At 44.3% G+C, this 22,995-nt stretch overlaps 1 protein-coding gene across 4 annotated transcripts; it reads right to left on the bottom strand.

Moving 5' to 3' along the window:
- Window positions 1-638: 638 nt before the first annotated feature.
- On the bottom strand, window positions 639-22,978 carry SRD5A1 (steroid 5 alpha-reductase 1). 4 transcript variants are annotated; one of them, XM_024578537.3, is made up of 5 exons: window positions 22,448-22,978; window positions 12,569-12,735; window positions 9,423-9,524; window positions 6,840-6,990; window positions 639-2,816 (listed from the first exon to the last, which is right to left on the bottom strand). In XM_024578537.3, the coding sequence occupies exons 1-5, from the start codon at window positions 22,726-22,728 to the stop codon at window positions 2,750-2,752; spliced, it is 768 nt and encodes a 255-aa protein (XP_024434305.2). In that variant the 5' UTR covers window positions 22,729-22,978; the 3' UTR covers window positions 639-2,749. The 4 variants fall into 4 exon arrangements, with proteins under 4 accessions (XP_024434305.2, XP_053769765.1, XP_053769764.1 ...); XM_053913789.1 differs by lacking the exon at window positions 639-2,816 and adding an exon at window positions 2,838-3,682; XM_045186379.2 differs by lacking the exon at window positions 639-2,816 and adding an exon at window positions 3,702-6,736.
- Window positions 22,979-22,995: the final 17 nt, after the last annotated feature.

Below are 22,995 nucleotides of genomic sequence, written 5' to 3'. Positions count from 1 at the left end.
CAGGCTAGAGGGACCAGGAACCACTGAACCAATCAGCTTAAGAGACAGCTTCTGAAGTCATGATTTATTTGGCAATCTTAGATTTCATCATAGCCCAAGGATACCCTCCATATCTCTTCCTTGGTGAAGCTTTTCAGAACTCAGTCAGCACTTTGAGTATGAGATCAAGTAATGCAGTGGAGAGGCAAACATGGGTCGGGGGTGCTGGTGGGGGCGGGTAAACTGGCCCAGGCAGGGACTTTGACTTCTGGTAGCTGCTTCTGCCCAAGAAGGCCCCTGAGGAGACAGCCCCATAGGTCACCTTGTGCACCCACTAATTTGCTTCCAAGTAGTCAGGGTTCCAAACATACAAACCTCAATAGCTGTAATTTATCCTAGCTATAAAAGCATTTGGAAACACACGGTCATTCATGGCAAACAAAATGTCAAACATCTAAAAATAATCTGAACAGAAAGGCACAAGATTTGTAGAAAGAATGTCACACGGCTCCCCTGAGACAGGTAAGAATATCTGATATTGTGACATGCTAATGTAGGTGGGAAGTTTTCAGGGCTAAAAATGTTGCTGTCTGAACTAGAGTGAAGAAGTGTCAGTGTAGCAGAGTAACAATGAAGACTACAACAAAAATGAGTGGACTTCTGACAATTTTTATTTATCTCCTTAGTTAGTGTAATTAACACAACTGAAGACAATTTACTAAGAAAGGAAACAAAGGGTAGAGAGAAGAGACGGAAGAGGCTTTCTTCTGCCAGTAATCCAGCCACTGTGTGGGGGGAATGTGAAGCCCTGCATCAAATCTTGGGCTAACCCAAACTCCTGTACACTTGGGCCATTCCCGCCAAGCAGCAGCGCTTTTAGAAGTAATGTTCAGCCCTGGCTGGTGTGGCTCAGTGGATTGAGCACCGGCCTGTGAACCGAAGGGTCTCCGGTTTGATTCCCAGTCAGGGCACGTACCTGGGTTGCAGGCCAGGTCCCCAGTGGAGCGTGTGAGAGGCAACCACACATTGATGATTCTCTCTTTCTCTCCTTCCCTTCCCCTCTCTCTAAAAATAAATAAAAACTTTTAGAAAAAAAAAAAAAAAAAAGAAGTAACGTTCAACAGTGAGCTTCTCTGGCTCTCAGACACACACCCTTCTGGCCAGGCGCCCAGCCCAGAACTCAGGGAGGGGCCGGAACCCATCAAGGCTGTCTCAGCCATTTCAGTTTTCCTAAGATCCCATTTATTGCTTTAAGGTTTCAAGTAATTGTTTGGTCAGAAAAAGGGCCAAAGTTCATTTAATAATAAAATTTCTCTGCAAAAACATTCCGTTTTCAGTTAAAATGAAGCACAGCAGCAGCCTGTGTAATTCTAACCCCGTAAGGAACCCACGGAGAGCAGTTTCTGTGACAGCTCATGAGGGAGGCAGCCTGGAGAGGGTGGGGTCGCTGATGGGATGGGTGCTGGGGTCTGGAGAGCTGGGGGGCCGAGGGCCCGCTTCCAGCCCAAAGGTAGCAGTGAGTACACGGACAGGACACCACCTCAGGTGAGTTGTGGAGGACTCCTGCAACCTGGTACTGCCAGTGGACCGAAGTGAACAGCCTCTTCGACTTCTCTTCCAGTTTCCATGTCTGCAAAGGTGGCAGCAACTGTGGAGGCAGCACTGTCCCAAGTGAAGAGGAGGGGACCTTTACCACGAGGTCATTAGATTTTCACGGAGAGCCTAGAGTCAACAGCCTTCTCACTGGAGATTTCTTTCAAACATCAGGCCATGGGTAGTAAATTGTATCACTGCCATTTATCTTAGAGGACTTTTCAAGTGCATCTAAAGCAAGAAATTCTGCTTCAAGATGTCATTTTGCAATGCTTGAGAGGCACTTAAAAAATAATGCCTTCAAAATTTCTAGTTCTACCTAGAAGTTAGAAGAAAAGGAAGAAGAGCACCTCAGATCAGAGAACAGTGAAGGCTTATGGCGAGTGCCCTGGGACTAGGGGGCACAGCAGGTAGCTGAAGGGGGTGCAGACTGCCATGCTCCACCTGCCTGCTGCCACCCTCTGGCCTCCACAAAATCCCTTTTGTGGGGGACAGAAGAGCTTGCTCCTTATAAATGCCCCAGTGTCTGGCCCTGCCCTGCCCTGACCGTACCATCACTTGGTGGGCCAGGCTGGAGCAGCTGCGGATGCCTTTTGTCCAGGCCTCACCTGGGCCTCCTGCATCTCCTTTCTCCATCCCGAAAATCTCTGCCTGCACGGTACCCCACAGGAGAGCCCATGTGTTCCCCTGAGTCCCTGACTACACTGTGGGTACCCCAGGCCTCTCTGACCCAGTGGAATGAGAGGGACCTAGAGGACAGATCATGCCTCTGTGGCGGGAAGAAACAACACTGCCTGTCACCTTGAAAGAAGTGTTCTAGGGGTAGTGGAAGGTTTTGATCCAGAGAGGCCTTCAAATACGGCGCGTACGTTCTGGTCTTGCGCACACTTCGCTGGACACAACCAAAAGTGGTAAGTCCAAAACCAGAGACATGATCAGCAGTAATTGCCCGGAGCGCCAGACCCCTGCCCTGGTATGCAGTACGATACTTCGACCTGTATTCCAGTTTGGTCAGTTTGTTATTAGGTAGCTTACAAATTTACCAGGAAAACAATTCTTAGGGTCAATCTTGGAAAAGATGAAGTAGCGGGAAAATTATAAAGAATTCATTTATACAATCCCTAGAGAAACATCATCAAAGTGCTTCAAGTCGAAGATAATTCCACTGACAATGGACTTAAAACAAAAACGGAATTAGAATTTTTCTGAATTTTGGATAATCTTCAAATTTCTGAAGGTACCACCTACAATAAGAAAAAAGGACATTAAAAAAGAGAAAATAATTTTGTGACTTAAACATGTAACAGACACTAACAAAAGGAACAATATTTTTATCACAAAGGCACAGTTTTAAAAAGTAGTCCTAAAAACTGCCATTTCAGATACATAGTTGATTTTGTCTGTATCACGAATAATTAAGTAATCAGTGATTATAAAGTACGAGTCACAAGAAGTGGCCCATGTAATTCTCCCCTAGTTGGCAAGCATGATTACTGATGTGTGATAAAGATGCTGATTAGCGTCTGGTGGGGCTGCCTTCCCAGACCCAGGAAGCAGCAGATTAGGGGAGAGGGGAGGAACCTGTAGGTGTATCTTAACTACCTCCTGGTGACTGACAGTTCTCTCCAGAGCCCAGGAGAGAACTACTGCCTCAGACCCAGGGTCTGTGGAAAGGGCACCCAACCAGGTGACTGTCAAACAGACCTGCGAAAATTCAACATGGGGTCATTTGCAATTGGGCCTTATACTCAGGACTGACAGGTATTTTCCATTTTGATATAAACTATATCAACAAAGGCATACTCATTTGTTTTGGGATAACAGCTATTTGGGAAGGGTGGAAACTAAGTGGACAGAGTAAAAATTTTAAATATTTTGACAAGATGAAGAAATAGAAAAATGGAATTGCCATAAGCACAAAAGAAGGTAAAACAGAGTAAGAGCCATGACAGAAACCATTAGCTATTTGTTAACACGGCAGCAATACCTGACAACAGCACACCGTGAGCGAGCGAAGTCCTGTCCATCGTAGATTCCGGAGAGGCTATTAATGCTATCAGCCACAGACGGAGGACCAGGAGAGACTACTCCCTTTACCTCCAGGTGCTGTCTGCACACCCAAAAGGAAATGAGAAAAGTCCTGAAAGGCTGGGCAGTGGGCCTGCGGGTCAGTCACAGCAATAACGGCCTTCTCCAGTGCAGGGATGAGCCGCAGCCAAGAGTGCCGTGGCCGACGTGGCCCCAGGCAACAGCAGTGCCAAGACGTGAATGTGCATAATACACACCGTGACTCAGTAGCCCCCGCAAGTTTTCATAGGTCTGTGAACTGTACAATGTGTATTCCCCCAAATCCGTTTGTTAAAAAAACCTAATCCCGAGGTGATGGTATTAGGGGGTGAGGATTTGGGAGGCGATTAGGTCCTGAGGCTAGAATCACATGATGGGATTAGTGCCCTGATAAGAGGTCCCAAAGAGCTCCTTGCTCCTACTGTGTGAGGACACTGGGAGATGGTACTGTCTACAACCCAGAGGAGGGGCTTAAGGCACCTAGTTTATGGTGCTTTTTGTCACAGCAGCCTGAACACACTAAGACAGCCTGTTGCGGACCTAGGACACAGACCATGAGCTAGCATCTTAAGAGTTCCCCCATGAGTCAGCAGCACTGGGCACTGTGTCAGGAGAGGCAGGAGGTGAGCTCCTCTCTCCTAGAAACTGCCCATTGAAAAGGGACACATTAGCTTCAAAGGGGCAAGAGTGGTAGCAAAGGACAGCTTAAAATTCGAGGAAGAGGACAGCCACAGCCACATGCACCTGCAGGGTACCAGAGGACCCGAGACAGCCACGCGGTGATGTGCTTGCTGTATAGCAGGCTGGATTCCCTGTGCTGCTTCGAAGAGCCTTCACTGGAGCAGAACTTTCTTACCTAGTAAGGCTATGTTTGTCAAATGTGTTAAATTTACTTCACAGAAATTACCTTATAGGAATGCAATATACTTTGCTACATGATTAAAGTAAAATTTTCTCAATTATTTAATCACTGAGATCAAGAAATTATATTTGAAGGTTTATAATTGTGGGTAGATGCATAAATGTTTTTAAAAAGGGAATAAGCAGCATGATTTCTATTATTTTTCTCACTCATTTTTCTATGTCTAGAATCAAAAAGCTGTCACTCATGTGACAAAGACCACTGCTGGATGTCAATGTTTTGTCTTTTCTTATTGTGAGGCCTGACCTAATGCCCCCTTGTCTTCTGACTGAAAGAGAAATGACCCCTAGCCAAGGACTGCCCACTTCATCACATTCAGGTTGTGCTAAATCTGAGATAACTCTCCAAATTATTTTTCAAAGCAGTTACTGTTTTTCTGGCTCACCAAGAGCTCCATTCCCAAACCTCTCTCATGGAAGTCTTGCTCTGGTGGGGACAGGCCAGTGACAGCTGAACTGGTGGGGACAGCCAGTGACAGCTGAACACACACTTGCAAGTGCTCGCAAGTTGTGCTCTTTGTGTCTGACGCTGATGAGTGGGGCTGCGAATCCAAGGCAGCACTTCTACACATGTTCTCGTGTGTCCGTACTCTTTAAATTGTTGCACTGTCCATCAGAGTGCCTTAACGACACATTGAATCACTTTTTTTTAAGTGACAGTAACAAATAGGTAAGCATATGATCATTCTTTATTGCAACAGAGGCCCTTCTCAGAGGCTGGGATCCAAGGTGCAGCTTTGGGACGTGCCAAGTCCACATCTGTACTCGGCCTGTCACCCAGCAGCTGCAGAAGTAGTGTATGCGGCCGCGCGCTGCCTGGTCCAGTGCATGACTGCGCTGCCCAAGGCTGGTGGGAAGGAAGCCATGCGAAAAAAGACCTCCTTGAAATGTTGCCCTCCCACCAGAGTATCTGTTAGCACTCAGCACAGCTGACCCATGTGTCTGACTTGGGGCTTAACGATCAAGATAATCGTTTGTGAATTAAATACTTCCTGTCAGGTTGTTACAGAGAGAAATCTGTTTTAACAAAATGCTGCTTTGCTGCAGGAGTAGCCCCATGGACTGTTTTCTTTAGGAATCAGTGTATTTGGTGGGCTAATTAGTTGGGTTCACTGGATTATTAAAAAAGACAGCTTTCGTTTTGTCTTCAGCTTGTAAAACCAACACTTGTAAACATACTTCCACTAAACTGAATTGATGCATTATTCAGCAATTTAAAATTGGTTTTGCACCAACATTAATTTAAACATCAAACAAATGACACAGAGCCCTTTCAATTCAGGAATCTTTATGCAAAGAATACCTCAAAAAATGGAATTATGTATTTTCTAATTCCGGATGTTTCACATTCAGATACTGAGAGGGATTTTCCTGTTCCGTTTTCATTTGAGGAAAGATCTTTACAAGTGACCTGGCATGCTCTTGTTCAATATTCCCCGATCCAGTTTCTTAAAATATCAGCATCAACTCATTTGTTTTTATTACTAGAAACTAGCCCATATTGGCTTCTTAAAATGTAACCTAACACATGTCCAGGAGTAGCATCTTCCCCCAGAGGCAATGGCAGCCACGAGAAGGTGGTCAAGCAGGAGGAGGGGGAGCAGATTCTCAGGCACACAGGGCCTCATGCTGGGCCAAGATCAGAGGGCTGTCGTTGTCCTTGTTGATGCCGGAAATCTGGCTTTGGTTTTTATTCATTTTCTAGGACTCTGTAATGTATATGTAGTCTGAAGTGCTGCCATGTTATTTCAGCCAAGCCTGTTCAGAGTATGAATCCTTCTGCTTCTAAGGGAAGAATGTGGATGTGCTGTGGGGAGTGCAGAGCCCAGGGTCCGTGAGGACCCCAGGTCAGCACAGCGGAGAGCGCCCGTGTGCAGGGGCTCTGAGGGCTGATACACTGGCCCTTCCCTCCAGCTGTGGGCCTCCTGGGCTCCCATTTCCGCACAGTCAGCATTCCTCCTTGTAAGTAGCATGTTGCAGGTCAGATCCCAAATGCCCTGCTTGACTTTTAACTTGACCGCTGAGTCCAGAGTCCAGCACATAAATTCAAGGAGACTCAGAACAGGATGAACAAAATAAGCTGACGTGTACCTGATGATTCCTTATAGCTGAGTTATTCTTCAGATATTTGTGTGGTTTTGAGCTTTTTAGTCAAAGCATGACATAAAATGAGATTCTGCAATTCAAATTAATATTAACATTTCAAAAATCTGACCTTAACACAGATGTAATAAGGTCAGAGAACAAATTTAAAACATTGAAAAGTGTTTGAAACTTACCGGTGGTGCTCTTGTGCTCTGGGGAGTAAAACACAGAAGGTAAACAGAGCGAACGCCCCTCCTTGCACAGACCAGCTGGCCAGGCCATAGCCACACCACTCAACCAATTCTCCAAAGTAATTGGCTGCGCTTACGTATTCAAATAAGCCTCCTAGAAGAGAGCACAGACCCAGTGGTGCAATGACTACAAAGTGATGCCCAGAAAACACCTGACTTAAGAGATAAGGGTGAATACCTACTCGGAGCACATAAATTCAATTATGGGAAAATACAACTTTTCAGAACATCAATCAATGAAGCACATGCAACATTACTAGTTTTACTATTATTTCGTATCACAATTTCTGGTAGTAACTATTTACCTGTACTAATATCTGCCTATATGGCTGAAGAGAAAATGCTACAGTTTTCATATGCTTCAATATATATCAGTTCATTAGTTAATGTATCAAACTGACAGAATCTGAGCAAGGACAGAGAATACGGAATAACAATTAATGAACTAGCTTAATAAAATGGACATATATAACACTCTAGACCAAAAATTGAAGACATTATTGATTTTCAAGGACAGATTCATTTGTTCATTCACTTATTCATTCATTTATTCACCACTCATCAAAGCTTTACCGATTTGTCAAGTCTACATTATGGGAGACACCATGGTCAAGGTACTTGGGTTACTGTGGATAAGATACCCTCCCCGACCCCCCACATCTGGAACATTAGACCTCACTGTACTAAACAAGGAAAACACGGAGTACAGCAGAGGGTGTGGAGTCCTGTGGGGAGCAGAGCAGGGCGGGAGGGCCCACAGGTTGAGCCAGGAGTAGAGGGAGGTCATGGTCACAAACAGTGTCTAGGAACAGGCCTCCCCTGGCAGGTGAGGTTTGAGCTCAAACTTTCTGGGAGGGCTGGGCTACAGTTGTGGGGGTGGGAGCCCTCCAGGCAGCAAAAGCAAAGGCCCTGAGGCCAGAGGGCAGAGCTGCATATTCTGCCTGGTGGTCACCCTCAGGGCCTCAGTTTAAGTAATTGGAGATTTGTAGGATGTTTTTGGTCATTTGTTCCTTAGGTTGCTACTCTCCTTGTATGGTTTCCAGGTAGGTGAGTAGAAGGATTCCAAACCAAGTATGGCTGTGTACTTCCCAGCTCCATTGAAGTTTTTAGTCTTACCTACTTGACTTCTTTTTTAGAAGCTCTACTGGTTTCTAACTTATATTTGCTTAGTCCTTTTAATAGTATATACTTCTTTACTCATAACTTCAATCCCTTTTTATTTTTTTAAACATCTAAGTATTCACTGTATAATCTGCTCCTATCAACGCTAAGGCCTGAGGTCTCTCATGTTTAATCGTGCTACCACTCTCCCGTGCCGGATTTCTTCAACGGTCTGCGACCTTTAAATATGGCTCTTGTTCCTTGGCACGTGGTCTGTGGTGCTCTCTTAGGCCTTTGGGGATCTGGGTGTGCCCGGGCCCATGCATGAGGGCACCACCCACCAGGACTTCGTGGATCGTAGTTCGTGGCTTGAGGTTTTTCCTACTCGCCAAGTGGTGTGAATTTGGGCTGCAAAGCGGCACGAATGCAGCTGGTGGCCACAGACTCTCACAGGTGTGCTCTGGACGCTGGGACTCGGATTTTGCCCTCTGATGACGACTTCCTTCTCTGACACCACACTGATACGTTTAAAAAGACCTTTTAAAAATTCAACCAATGACAGCAAGGCATGGAGTGAGGAAATACAAAGCAAATTTCAAGATAATATGGACGAAGAAACTTGAGATATTGAAAATACGCCAAGAAAGAGCTGAAAATAAGATGAAAAGAACAGACAGGTTTTTATTGATGTTGAGCATCTACTGGTTTGTTTGCCATTTTCTTATTGATTTAATTGACCCTTTATATGTTATGAGCAATAATAATACCTCTCAACTAACCTAAGAAAGATTTTATTATTTTATATATAAAGAAACTTGAGCCACCCCTCCCCCAAATTTCATCCAACATTTTTAATTGTTTTCAGAGGGAGGGTCAGTGAAGGTATCTATCCTGTAATATTTTTAAAAATGAAGTATAGGATACCCCTTATAAACCATAAATTCTTCCTCATACTCTCTCTTTCCAGAGATAAGTAGAGTTTCCTTTTTGGTTAATAAGCATTTAGCCAAAATTTATCACTTTAATAAAACAATAATCATAATGATTGCTATTAATAATAGTGACTCATATTAAAAACTATAGCTAATTCCTGGCCACTGTGGCTCGGTTGGTTGGAGTGTTGTCCCACGCACCAAAAGGTCGCGGGTTCATTTCCTGGTCAGGGCACACGCCTGGGTTGCGGGTTCAGTCCCTGGTGGGGACGTGTATGAGACAACTAATCAATGTTTCTCTCTCACATCAATGTTTCTCTTCCTCCATTCCCCTCTCTCTAAAAACCAATGAGCATGTCCTTGGGTGAGGATTAAAAAAAAACAAAATTATGATTAATACATACTACACTTTAGTTATTAGATCTGGCAAACTAAAACAACAAGGCATCATGTAATGCAATTTTAGAACGAATTCTCCATTTTCAGTACATACCCCTTGGAATTTTGTATCCAGTCTCCCCTGGCTGCCTGAGATTCCTTAGAATGTGATCTGAATGAATGTTTATCAGCATGCCTACTAACCACAGGGCAAAACCTTGAAGGAAAAAAAATTACACAAGAGTATTGATTGATAAACTATAAAATTTACAAACCTGTGCTTGAATGAACAGTATCACTAACTCTTTATATATTAGTATGACATATAAGCCATAATTGATAGCCAAAACCAATATAATAAACATTGTTCTTTATTTACAAGGATAATTACTGCTCTCAGGTATGCTCCATAGGGCTTTGTCTTTCTAATAATATTAATTATCTGATCTAGTCAAAATACTTTGGCCCGATGGCACAATCTGCTTTTTAGAATGACTAGTATGATTAGAACTATGACTCAGGTCATAACGACTATGTGAGGCGTGACTGCCCCCCCCTGCTTTTGGCAGAGGAGGAGAGGGGACATCTCAGGGCGTGCTCCGTCACGATGCACATAGGGCTCACAGGGGTGCTGGTTCCCAGGAGCTAATCTCTGGTCCCTCGCTTCTCCTTTTGTAACCCTGTTTGAGTGTTTTCACGCACACCCACGGCTTTCCCCACTGCTGGTTTCCTGTCACTCACCAATCCGCATTCCCAGGTCTGTCCACCTGCCTCAGCTCCCAGCAAAATCTTCCACGGCCACTGCAGGCTCTCCTAGGCACCCCATGGCTTCCTGAATGCTTTCCCTCCCATTCGGAAGGTCTTCAGTGGGTTGTCATCACTTACGGGAGACTTATTAGTATCACATCAATTAGTGCCAACAAGAAAGGGCAAAATGCCAAAAGAGTGTTTTATGAAATAACTTGATTTTGATAAAAAAGAGTTGATTATTCTGAGATATTTATAAAATGTGGAAGGCAAATGCTGCTTTATGGTGGCATTTCATTCAATAGGAAAGAAATGCACACTCGGAGCAATATTATTAATTTCTCATCAGTCATCCTGATGGCATCAAGTAGTTTCTCGCATGAAGCAGGGTCACATAAAGCACCCTGGTCTATGGTAAGGGTCTCAAGAGCTCTTCCTTCTCATTTTACCACTGTAGGCTGCTTTCCTTCCAAACAGTTCACACCAAATTCTGTGATGTTTTATAAGTCACTTATCGAATCCATAAATTTATAGCTGATTCACCACCTTTCTTGCATTTCAGTTGTCTCCTCAAAGTGAAGTGGTCCCCAATGTAAGGTTCCAGAAAGAATGTTTCCAAACTCCATGCTTACTTATTCCTCTTCTGAGACAAGCTCCCTTTACTGCCGAGACTGGCAGGAAAACTAGTATTTGTGCTCATCTAAGCTAAACATTTAATTCCATTTCTGGGATCTTAAAACTTTTGTATAAAATGACTAACAAGTTTTACTGCTCTGGAAAACTTTCTGTTAGGATATCATCATCATTATATGCTCAGCTCTTAAGTATTATAAATGTAATCAATTAATTATTTATGTAATTTTGTTTGTCTCCTTACAAAAACTATAAACTCTTTGAAATAAATACAATGCAAAAAGAGTAACCTAGTTTGTTTCCCAATTGGCATTCATTTTTCATTTTTGATTCCTTCTGTTCAATTGCAAACCACCAAGAGGTTCATATACAACTTACTGGTGTCTTAAATTTTACACCAGCTTCCAAGGCATCTGCAGGTGATGTGGTCTGTCTATAGAGCCACTTTAAATGGCATTCACATTCACAGACCAAAATGATTCTTTTGTTTTGTTGTTCATCAAAATTATTCAAACAGTTCATCACAGAAATGATTCCTGTGAGAATCACAAAAAAACATTAAAACCCTGACCTTTTAGATTAAAAAGTCCCTTTCCTCTTGTCCCTCCATCTACTTCCAGTGTGATGAGCAGGTTTAAACTCCTGCTCTGCTACTTACTCAATTTAGATGAACCAGCTGCTCAACCCTCTGACTCTCCCTTTCTCCTGTGAAAGGACCAAATTCCCACCCTTCTCCGGCTGTTGCGGAAACATAAGGCACGTACGTGTGCAGCTCCTGGCCGATGGCCAGGCCGTCCCTTCTCCCGCCTCTGATGGGTGGGGAGAAGAAAACCAGGTAAATCGAGAGGATATTTGGGGGTAGTAGAGAAACAACATAATTTAGTCTAGTGTTTCAGGGAGGCACGGATTTGTGGATCTAGAAAAGATCTTAAAAAACCTCTTCGTCCATCCTTCCTTTGACAGGTGAAGCAGCAGATCCCGCCTGGTAAGAATACTCTGGGATGACAGGGCACTGCCCTGGGAACAAAACTTTAATTTACAGGAAAAAAACTATGACTGAGAAGTGGAAGAGTACTTTGTCAGCAACAAAGTACTATTCAATGTTAGTTCTTACTATTATTATGAATTTATTCAGGAAAAAAGCCCAATGAAATATAAGGTAACCTTATGGAGTTCAGGGTAAAAGGCTGTGGGGCAGCTGAAACATTTGAGGGATAATTTCATACCTCTTAGTATGCAGCCACAGGGGCAAGTTCCATCTTAACGTGCTAGAATTTCTAAATGCCAGGAGGGTAAACTACACAAACATATACAAGAATATCCTTAAAAACAAGAGCCCTAAGATCATGTGCGTTTAACACTCTTGCAAATATTTTGATTCTCATGTTTTATTTTCATTTTTGCTCAGAACTTAGTTATAATTAGAACTTGAAACGGTACATTAATTTACAGTAACTGATAAAAATTTAAAAATTTCAAAACTTCCCAAAGGTAAAAGTTTAACTTAGTATAATTGTAAATATCTAGCTGCTTTGCTGGAAGATGACCCAGTCTGATTTTTTTTCTCATGATCTAGAAGAAACCATAGGAGGTGCATGGCTAAGTTAGATAACATGGCCAATTTGTGCCCAAGTCTCCACAAGTCTTCCAGCTGCTCCAGCTGCTGGAGCTTGTTGCTGTGGTTAGGTTTCCCTTCAGAACAGGTATTTGTGCTTTCAGTGTCTGAGGGCCCAGGTGCAGTGGGAGAGCATGCCTCTCCCCCCAGCACTCCAGTCCCAGTCCCCTGGCAGCTGGGTCACGAGTCATCACAGACTTCTTCCTGTCCCAAGAAGTGCTGGCTTTCTAACTGGAAATGACTGAAAGAACACTGAGGTCACTCACCTGTTAGGAATCGGGGGTCCGTGACCCAGTCATCAGCATACTCTGCATATTGGCTTAAGTATCTGCTTTGCAAGTAGCCATTATAGGTACAGAACACGAATGCAAGCACACAGGAGTACAATGGTGTGGGCTTCCCTCCTCGGATCAGAAACGGGAAAATCAAGGACCTTAGGAAACGAGAAATAGAAACAAATGAAAACAGCAACAATAAGGAATATATTCCTACAATTCTATTTTAAGTTTCTTGGGGTCAAAATCTTGCTTCCTTGCACAAAATTCATTCTCAGTTAACACTCATGCTGATTTACTCTATATGTTAAAGGCACAATTTCTAGATAAAAAAAAATATTAACCATGTTTCAGTAACGTACACCATAGTGCACAAACTCAGCATTCTCATTATACAGAATGTGAAACAGGTACATCAAATGAAAGAAAACAATGTTTCAAGAAACTCTCAAGATCTTCAGTATCCTAAAACCCACAGCTCCTTCCAGTATGAGCAATACAATTTCGGGGACACCACTTTATCATTCGCCACCATCACAAATGGCTCTCAGTTAATAAGTACCTGTAAAGCCTCACAGCTACCTGCAGAGCAGACACTTCTTACACACTCCACAGAGGATGAGTTTAAGACTCTGAGCAGTTAAGTAATCTGATCAAGGTCACAGGGTTAGTGAGTGGCTCTGTCTAAGTGTCAACCTGGGTAACTCAAAGATTACGTTCTTCTGCTATACCACACTGGTTTAGGTGCACACTACTAAAAGTTTAAAGAGAGAAAACAGAAGAACAATAAATCACAAACTTATGAAGAAAACAGGATGCACATGTTTCTAAACTGCAGATGAATGAAGTGTTTAAGAAGCAACTTTGAGGACACATTCTGCAAAAGAAGTATCTTCCTCCAGGATATGAGAATCATGTCGGGTGGCTACTGTTTAGTAGTTCTCTCAATTCAGTTTCAAGTCCAGGGCTGAATTCTGCATGCTGGTAAACAACTGCTGGCAGCTTTGAAAGGTGAAACCGAAACCTCTCTGGTTTTTCCCTCACACCCCTTTCCTCCTTTGTCACTAATGTCCTGTGCTGTGTAGTGACCTGAGTTCAGATCAGATATCAGCAAATCCAGTCTACCACCTGTTTTTGTACAGCATGTGAGCTAAGAATGGTTTGTACATTTTTTAAATAGGGGAAAAAATCAAGACTATTTCATGACATATGAAAATCGTATGAAATTCAAGTTTAAGTGTCCATAAATAAAGTGGTGTTGGAACACCATCTGGTCACCTGTTTACACACTACCTGCAGGCTTGAGTGGCTGTGACGGAGCCTGTAGCAGCGATTGCACCCCCCTGCATGGCTGCCTGGTGCACTGCACATCGCCGTGACACATCCCTTTGGAGTGCCAGGTATATCCTTGTAGCACACATTTAATTAATTTTAGTACCATTGATACCCATCGTGTCAAAACAAGTGAGCTAACTCTTCATGGCCTGAAAGCACAGCGGAGTGTGAGTGTCACTGCATGAGACAAAGCACTCTTTGGTGCACAATGGCATGACAGCTGTGCCAAAAGAACATACTAGAAGTTGGCATTACCAGAGTACGCACTCATCACAGTATCCCCAACTCACAGGAAAGGTCAAAAGAATTAAGAGAATCTAAAACAGAATCTCATCACAGAATATCTTTACAAAAAAAAAAATGAAAATGAGGCCACAATCACAGGAAGTTAGAAGTGGCTCATTAGTTAGGCAGGCAAGGAGAGCCATACACCAATGGGGAAATAATTAGCTGCAGCAGCAACCAAAGGAACATGTCTGTATGACACCAATCTGTTTAGCACAACTAGCCTTTCCGTGAGAGCAGCTACTTGAGTTGGAACACCAGAAGCAACGCCAACAGTCAGTTAAAAAACAAGGCACAAGATCGAGCAAGTGGTCTTCCTTGGCTCGTTGTGTCCATGGACGTCACTGACACTGCTTGGTTGTTTATTCAAGGACTCAATGCCAAGGTTGACAAGACTGAGAAATGAGGCTCTCAAAATAGTTTGCGTGGAACAACGGAAGGTGAGAGTATTTTCAAAGAAGTTGAGAAAACACAAATTGTGTACAACCCAAAGTGGAACCTGCTAAGATGTTACAACTGATGGTAAAAATGCGTGGAAGAGATAAATAGACCCATTACAAATTTACAAAACTTGTAAAGATGTAAGGTGTTTAATGCCACTCCCTGTATCATTTGGTACTTTCCAGAACAATCTATTGCATGTGACTGAACCAATAGGGTTAACAGCAAATTTGACATTCACCCTATTTTGAGCTCAGAGCTGAAACAAAAACTTTTCTTAATGAGAAAAATTGCCCTCATCCACTATTACTGTTATGAAGGGCTTTGGAAATTAGCTTTTGCTGTGGACTCAATAATGTTTCTTAGTGAATTCAACCCAAAATTATAAGGTAAAACATTACTTATGTGCAAAACTTATACTGTATTAAAGGCAACTGACATTGTTGGAATCACAAGTCATGTCAAACACCTTTACTTACTTTCTATGCTGTTCAAGTTAAAAGAAGGGGTGAGGTCTCCATTCTTACAGAAATTAGCAGTGGATATAATTTCTAAGCTCAAACTACAGTTTTTCTCAACCACGATTTCCGTATTTCAAAAATCATTTAACTTATAATTGGGAAGTTGCCGCCTAATCTTCAACTGGAAGATATTAATCTAAAAAATAATGACACCTAAAAGGAAAATATCAAGCATCTAACAGAATTTGATAAATGTCTTTTGAGCAATGAATGAGTTCAACTAAAATCATAAACTCACGGACTGACATCTGTATCTGGCAATGCCTACCTGTGTGAAGGGGCATTCTCTAAGAGAAAATCTCATTGCAGATCAGCACTAACAGGCGAACACTTACGACAGATTTAGGGAACAGGGAACACTAACTCTGAAGCCCAATGAAGTAACATGTCATCCCCCACCAAAAGGAGACTTCCATCCTTCTTATCACACCTGAGTGATAAAACTGCCTGAGACATTATATTCTGAATTTTGTCAATAAAATTTTTGTAAACATTCGATTGCTTTTCTTGTAAATACCTATGCGGTAGCCCATATTCTGCCTGTTGGCCCACAAAGCTTGTAATGTGCACTATCTGGCCGCTTTCTTTAAAAAGTTTGCCCATTTTCAGTCTAGATTAAAACAGTTATGTTCTGGAAACATCATGTTGACTTTCTTAGAAAAATACTCTTGCTCAAGACCCGGCACTTGGGTTGCAGGCAGATGCTGCAGCCAGACACTCGTTTGTGCTCGTGGTGGGGACCACGCATCCTTGTGCATCAATGTCCTCAGTTACGCAGAGTTGCACTGCCCTCTGCCTCAGCGTACACCCAGGGGGGACCCTGGAAAAGACATTCATGAAGGACCAGGAGAGAAGATTTACCTCTCTGTGGTCTCATGTAAATGCCAGAAAAGTGACCATGAACTTAAATGCCCTTAGAAAGGGTGACACAGGTGCAGTGTACTGCTCTCTAACCTCTGACCTTGAAGAGGACAGTGTTGACCCTGATGCCATAGTCAAGGTCAGGAGGAGAAAAGGCAGGCTCCAGCAACGTTGCCTATGCCTTCAGAGTTCCAGGAGGGAGAAGGTACTCCACCCCATCCTTCCTCAAGCCCGAGCACCCCCAGGCGGACCAAGTACTCCTGGCTCTGAGGACACACGAGGCCAGGTCTCAAATAGACAGACAGCCAGATGCAGCACACCTCCCAGAGGGGAGCACTCTGCTTCCTCTCTGTGGCTTTCAGATTGGTTTTTCTCCTTTTGTGTCACTACCTTTGAGTATACTGCTTTTCCTTGGAAGTCCATGCAGCTGTTATCAGAAAGGTTTTCCTTTGACTTGGGCCAATTAGGAACCGGAATGGAGGTAGAGAGGGCAGCTTCTGGGCATGGCTTTCATCTGAGACTTCAGCTAGATAGAGGGACAGCAGCAGCTCAAGGACCAAAGTGGATGCCAGGGAGCATCACATGGTGAAGAGTCACTTGGGGATGCAGGATCAGGCTTAGATAGTAAAAAAGGCGGCACACCTGCTGGACTGACATACTTAGCACCTGTCACAATCCAGGGTGCAGGGTCCGGGGTGTCTCAGTTACAGCAGGTCCGGATATTCACAAGCCTTTTCTCACAAGCTGTCTCATCTGCACTCACAGTCACCCTTTCATCTAGGAACTGTGGGAAACGAGCATTTCCCCTCTTTCAGAAAAGGAGTTAAGTCAGAAGTTGAAAGTCCCTTAACATGGAAACCATCTTTAAAAGTAACTATGAAGCACCTGGACGTGAAAGCGGTTTATTTGGGTAATGTGTCATAAATCCATTTTCCTTGTTGACAGACAGCTGAAGCCTACACAGTATTAGCCAGGTCCCAGGGAGCTACTCATCAGGCTGGGTGTGGGATGGAAATCAACACTTGTTCTCCACCATGCTACAATTTTCCCATTTTATTTTCCTTCTGTTCCAGGTAAACCAACAGATTTACTTTTCACCAAGTTATTTTTAATTACTCATGCAAACTTGCACGTCTTTGTATCTGCAAGGCGATGGGTAATGTGGAATGCGTTTGATGAAGGGGCGAACCAAGAGCTTTCAGAAGCCTGAATCTCTGTGGAGCTTCGATGGCCAGGGCAGCCTGCTGCCTGTCTCCTTTGGGGTGCGTTTACAAGGCTAGGTATGTTGTAAAAGTGCTTCTCGTAGTTCCTGATTACAATGTTTCCAATAATTCCTAATCCCCACACTGCATGCCTCTTTTGATACTTCAAAACTATTACTACTACCCTATTTAACAGAACAGGACCTGGAGGATCTGAGGAACACGGAGGCGCGGGCGATGGAGACAGATGTGGCAGGCTTGAAGGCAAGGCCCCCTTCCCAGGTAGTCTGTCTGCCACATCACAAGGACCCTGTGCGACGCAGGGCGGGGGCAGAGCTGGCGCTATCTACCCACACCAGGGCATATTAAATAGTTGTTAGAAGTCATTTTTATTAAGTGTCTCTGCTAAGCCAGAAAAATACTAATTATATTAAATGACAAAAGTGGGATAGGAGATTTTGTGTATTTTTATGTTTGTGTATCTTTACTGCTTGGAAAAAATAATCAAAAACTTATTAAGAACAATGAGAGATGGGAATGAGATACACCCAAAACACTGTCATCATTATCTTTCAGTAATGGAATTACAGGTGGTTTTCATTTTCTTTCCTGAATTACTCTTCGTTTTCTAAGTTTTCTACAGCGAGCGTGTACTTCAACCATAGGTTTGTTTACACACAATGCTGACCAGCCCTTTAAGTCAGTGCTGACCTATTACATTCGAACAGACCAGGTGAACCAGAGGGAGGAACGGGATTCCCTGGGCTGAAGACCTGCAGTTGCTTAATGGAAGGGCTTAGAGAGAATCTGGCAAAATTAGTGAGCAAACACAGAGAGTATTTGTGGGGACATTTGTGAATTTTAAGGGGGAAAAAAGTATCCTATAAGCTACCCAGGAAGTACAACGAATCACCAAAAGAACAAAAGTCACCAAAGCTGGACTACGTGTCTGTTCTCACTGAGGAGTGACGCCAGGAGTTCTCGGCCTCCATCTCATCCTCCTAAGCAGTACTGAGTGGTTTTTTTGACTTCTCAAGGAACCAGGAGTAACACCTGCATGAAACCACCTAGCTGGTAAACAAACACTGTGCCCGCCTGCTAGAGGTGATCTGCTTAAAGGGCAAAGACTTGAGGGAAAGCATGCCTTTCAGAGGCTGAACGCAGCCAACCACGTGGAATAACTATTCCTTAAACATCTCAAGTCCGATTTCATAATCCCAGAAATAAGTCCCATGCCTGCTTAAATCACATAGTAAACTATAAGAATTCTCTCTTGAAATGTTTCCTCAACAAACTGGAATAACACCCCGGTTTTCTGCCAGTGAGAAAACAGGGTGTTCATTCAGCAAATCAATTAATTCTCAAAATAAAAGCAACTGGACATCACCTCCCAAGCCAACACAACACTGCACCCCCAAATTTGGGAAACAAGGACCTATCTAATTTGTTGATTTGGGAGTAACTGGAGTAATAGCAGATGCAATCATTTGCTATTTTTAAATTTTTACACCTGAGAATGGTTAATTTTAATAAACTTTAAATGACTTTGACTTTGCGGTCAACAATTTGAGGTCATTGGAGTGTACACTGCTTCCTAGATTTGGATCAGCTCCTTTTTCTCCCTTTTCCTTCTGTAAAAAAAGACTCTTTTGCAATGATGACCAAATTACACAGTTCTCAATAACTCTAATAGGCAAATATGTAGCACTTTGCGTTTTCAAGGGAAGGTTACGATCTCAATGGATATTTCACTGTCATTCTATACTTTTGCATAAAAGTTTTTCCTTCTTCAGATTATTTGACTCCACAAAGCATGGGCCAAGGATTCAGTGTGCCCCTCACTCCCTCCAGGTCTGTTTTTTTAACTTTATACGTGCTGGGTGACACATTTAAAAGTGAGGCTGGACCAGGCTCTCGCCGAGGGGCCATTAATAGAATTGAGCAGGAGAAACACACGTGTGAAGTAGGGGAGGCTCTCTGAGGCATCACAGCGAGGACTCCTGCCAGCTCACGGATCTGCTGAGCACACACCTCAGAGTAGCGGTCAGAAAGAGGAGGCGCCCTGGGCTTTTGAACTTCTGCAATCTGGCAGCCATTCAGTACCCTCCCTCTGTAGATGCCAACTGGTCATGGTAAAGACAGTGACAACACGTGCTTAAGTGGGACCATTGTTGTTTGTCATGGATTAAAACGTTCCCACAGATGTGCTTCCCCATCCCCCGGAAGCTGGGCAGTTGTGGTGTGTTCTTTCCCACCACTGTCTCCTCTTCCCCTTCTAGTCAGGACTTTTCTTCCCTCCCTGGCTCTTCTGCCAAAAAGATCCCACATATTCTACGCAGTTTGTCTTCCACCCCTTGACTCCTTAAGGCCAAGTGTCTTTATATCCCCAATAATGTTTACAGTGCCGGGTACACAAATCAATCCTCAGTAAATGTTTTCTGGATGAATACATAAAGATGTCCAGGTTTCCCCTCTCCTTTAAGCAAATACCCCTGCCACTGACTGTGAGAAGCTCCTCCATCTGGCTTCAGTCCTTCCCAACTCTCTCAAGAGGCTAAAACTCACCCAGGGGTGAGGTCTGGCCACCCTCCTCAGAGCTCAGCACCTGGGCCCTCACAGACACTTGCCAAACTCTGTTAAGTTGCTACCACTCGGTCCTGGTCAGTCTCTCTTTGGAAAACGCCACCTGTTTCATGCTTTTCCAGCCACCAGCCCGATTCCAGCTTCATTCTTACAGTTTCCTCTCTTATTCAGGCCTGTAACACCTGCACTGTCCCATATAAACGAAGGACTCCATTAACTATTTGCCAGTTTGGCTGCATGGTTTGTAACAAGTACTAAATGCGGCTGGTGCTTCTGTTGTCTTCCAAGTGCTCACCGACTTAGGTCAGATGACTGTTTAATAAATTAGTCGCTTGGGTAGAATGGAAAATGTTTATCTTTTCTATTTGGAAATCTTCAATGTCCCCCAAGTGGACAGGCTATGTATACAGTAACATGTGTGACTTAAAAAATAAACAACCCAGCAGTTTTAAAACTGCCCCTGACTGGGCAAATCCTCGAGGGCAGGTTTCTAAAGCCACTTGTGGAGGCACCAGGGTTGCAGTCCCTGCAGTCTCTAGTCCAATGGCCTTGCGTGAAACTCCACAAGTGCCTCTGGCCCTTTGGAGGCTGCATTCGTTCTTTCACTAGAGTGAGCCCAGAATGGATTTAACATCATGCCTTAAGTTCAAAATCTTCTGTTCCAGGCTTTCAAGCAAAACTCTGTAAAGTGCTCTCTTCATTTCCAATGTCATTTCTTCAAAAGTTCTTTATTGGCACTCAAAGCTGGCAGCAGTGTGTGTGAAAGATACAGAGTATGGATGTGAATCTGTCCACCTGCGTGGCAACCTAAAACGGCATTATTTATCACGTATTCAGCATTGAGATTTGCCAACACCTTGAAAGCATTTTATGGAGCTGCCTTTAATGCCAATCCCACAAGCTGGTATCGGCATTGTGCCTGTTTCATAGATGGGGAAACATGATGGAGAGAAGCTTAGTAACTTATCTCAAGTCCCAAGTGATGGGAGTTAGGTAACACCTGGCAATACAACTCCAAAGCTTCTTTTAGCCACTAGAAAAACAGACAGATGGACAGACACAGGTTCTGGTATATGTATGCGTAGGTGTATACAGACATGACAGCGCTACTGATATTCAAATTGCATCCACAAATTTCGTGATGCTCAACCACATTACCAAAAAATCCAGCATAATGACAGAAACTTTGCTTAATGAAATATTCTTGGAGTGTCAGGAGCCTCAGTCTCAGAAATGCTTTGTTGAACATGGACTCTGCCTATTTAAAGTGCCTGCATAAAAGCAGGTGAGGACCCATTGAACCAGGCAGGACTCCTGTGTCCTAATAATCATACCAAAGAGAGGCTCTTAGACAGACAGACTGACACACACACACACAAACACACACACACACAAGTATGCTTACTTCTTCCTACCTCTTTAAGCAGTGGGTGTGGTAAGATGGGACCCAAAATCAGAGAGGTTCAGTAACCTGCCCACATTCACAGAATAATTGAGCCCAGCTCTCTTGATGCAGAGAGCTTTCTTTTTAACTATGCAGCCTTCTGAAGTCTGAATCAAAAATTTTAAATTTTTATGTCCAGTTTTTATTCAGCCATTTGGTTTAACTGTAAAAACCAAAGCCTAAGAACTGGAGAGAGCCCAACTTATCAGAAGAACCTGAAGATCTCAGACACTGAAATATTCTTCTCAAGCCCTGGCAGGTGTGGCTCAGTGCCCGCCTGAGAACCAAAGGGTCGCCAGTTCGATTCCCAACCTACAGCCCATGCCTGGGCTCTAGTTCTTTGGGGGGGGGGCACGTGACAGGCAACCAGACATTGACGTTTCTCTCCCTCTTTTTCCCTCTCCCCCTCTCTAAAAATAAACAAAGTTTTTAACAAACAAAATTCTCAAAAGCCAAACGATTTGGGAGTCATCTTTAAGATTTTATCTGTGTTTAAGGTCATTGTTTGGAAAGTCACTCCCACAGTCCTTGGCACCATGCATAATGTGGAGGTGAAAGTGTCAGAAGTGACCGACTTCTGCCCATGAATATTGTACAGGGGGATTCACAAAGTCCTTTCAGGAAAGCAGCTTTCTAGGTGACCTCCTAGCCAGGAGAAAGCCACCCCCCTGACAAGAACACCAAAAATAAAAAGTAGAAAAGGAGCCAGACACATATTGTGTAGGAGATTTACCTTTGGTCATACACTCTAGTCTTGAACAAAATCCAGTATTATTGTATAACTAATACTTTCTAGGCCGAAATTTTACAAAAAACTCTCTTCTATTACCCCCACCCTTTAAGTCCTTTCTGTCTCCCCTACTTTCCCAGACTAATTCTTATTTCTAAGCCAATTCCCTGCACCAGGGGACAGCGGTGGGGGGGGGGCAGGATGTGCAGGGAGAGGACAACAGGGACTGTGGACTGGGGATGGATGCCAGGAAAGGGTCAGCAGGGAGAGGGTGCCTGGGGTGGGGAGGCGGGGGAGAGCGCAGAGTAAGGCGCCGAGGATGAATGGGTGGGGAGGAGCTAGCAAGGAGGGAGGGAACTCTCGAAGTGGCAGGCAGAGGCGCAGGTAAAGAGCAACTAGACGAGGGGATGCAAGCAGAAGGAGCCGGGCCCGGGGCGCAGAGATAGGCACGGGGCCGCCACCCGTTACCGTTGCACGTAGTGGACGACGAACATAGCCAGGAGGATGCGGTTGGGCCAGCGGCGTAGGCGCTCGGCAGGTGTGCCGGCGCACAAGAAGAGTGGCACGGCCAACGAGGGCAGCTCCTGCAACGCCCAGGCGGTGGGCGCCGTCAGTCGCCAGGCTGAATGCTGCGACGCGTAGCGCCCATAGGGCGAGCCCACCAGCTTGAGCAGCACGAAGGTCAGGATGCCTAGGGCGCACTCCAGGTAGGCGAGCGCGTCCAGCAGGGACTGCTCCGCCAGCTCCATCGCGGAGGACCGCAGGCGCGCCCCATCGCCCGGCGGCCGTGGCGTGCCATATATATGTATGGCAGCGGTGAGAGGGCCCGAGGCGCAGTTCCCTGAGTCGGGCGAGGGCAGCCGGCGCGCTAGCCCTGATCCGTTCTTCTGGTGCGTTTCCGCAGCCTGTACGCTGCTCCAACCACTTGGACCTGAGCTAGCGCCCGCATCCTATGCCGATGGCTGGGCGGGAGGCGGATCTGCAATTCAAAGACGCCACTCACGCAGCGGAACTCC

This window comes from Desmodus rotundus, chromosome 1, assembly GCF_022682495.2.
Source record: "Desmodus rotundus isolate HL8 chromosome 1, HLdesRot8A.1, whole genome shotgun sequence".
Classification (NCBI taxonomy): Eukaryota; Metazoa; Chordata; class Mammalia; order Chiroptera; family Phyllostomidae; genus Desmodus; species Desmodus rotundus.
Note: the sequence above shows the minus strand (reverse complement) of the source record. Positions and strands in the feature narration are given on the sequence as shown.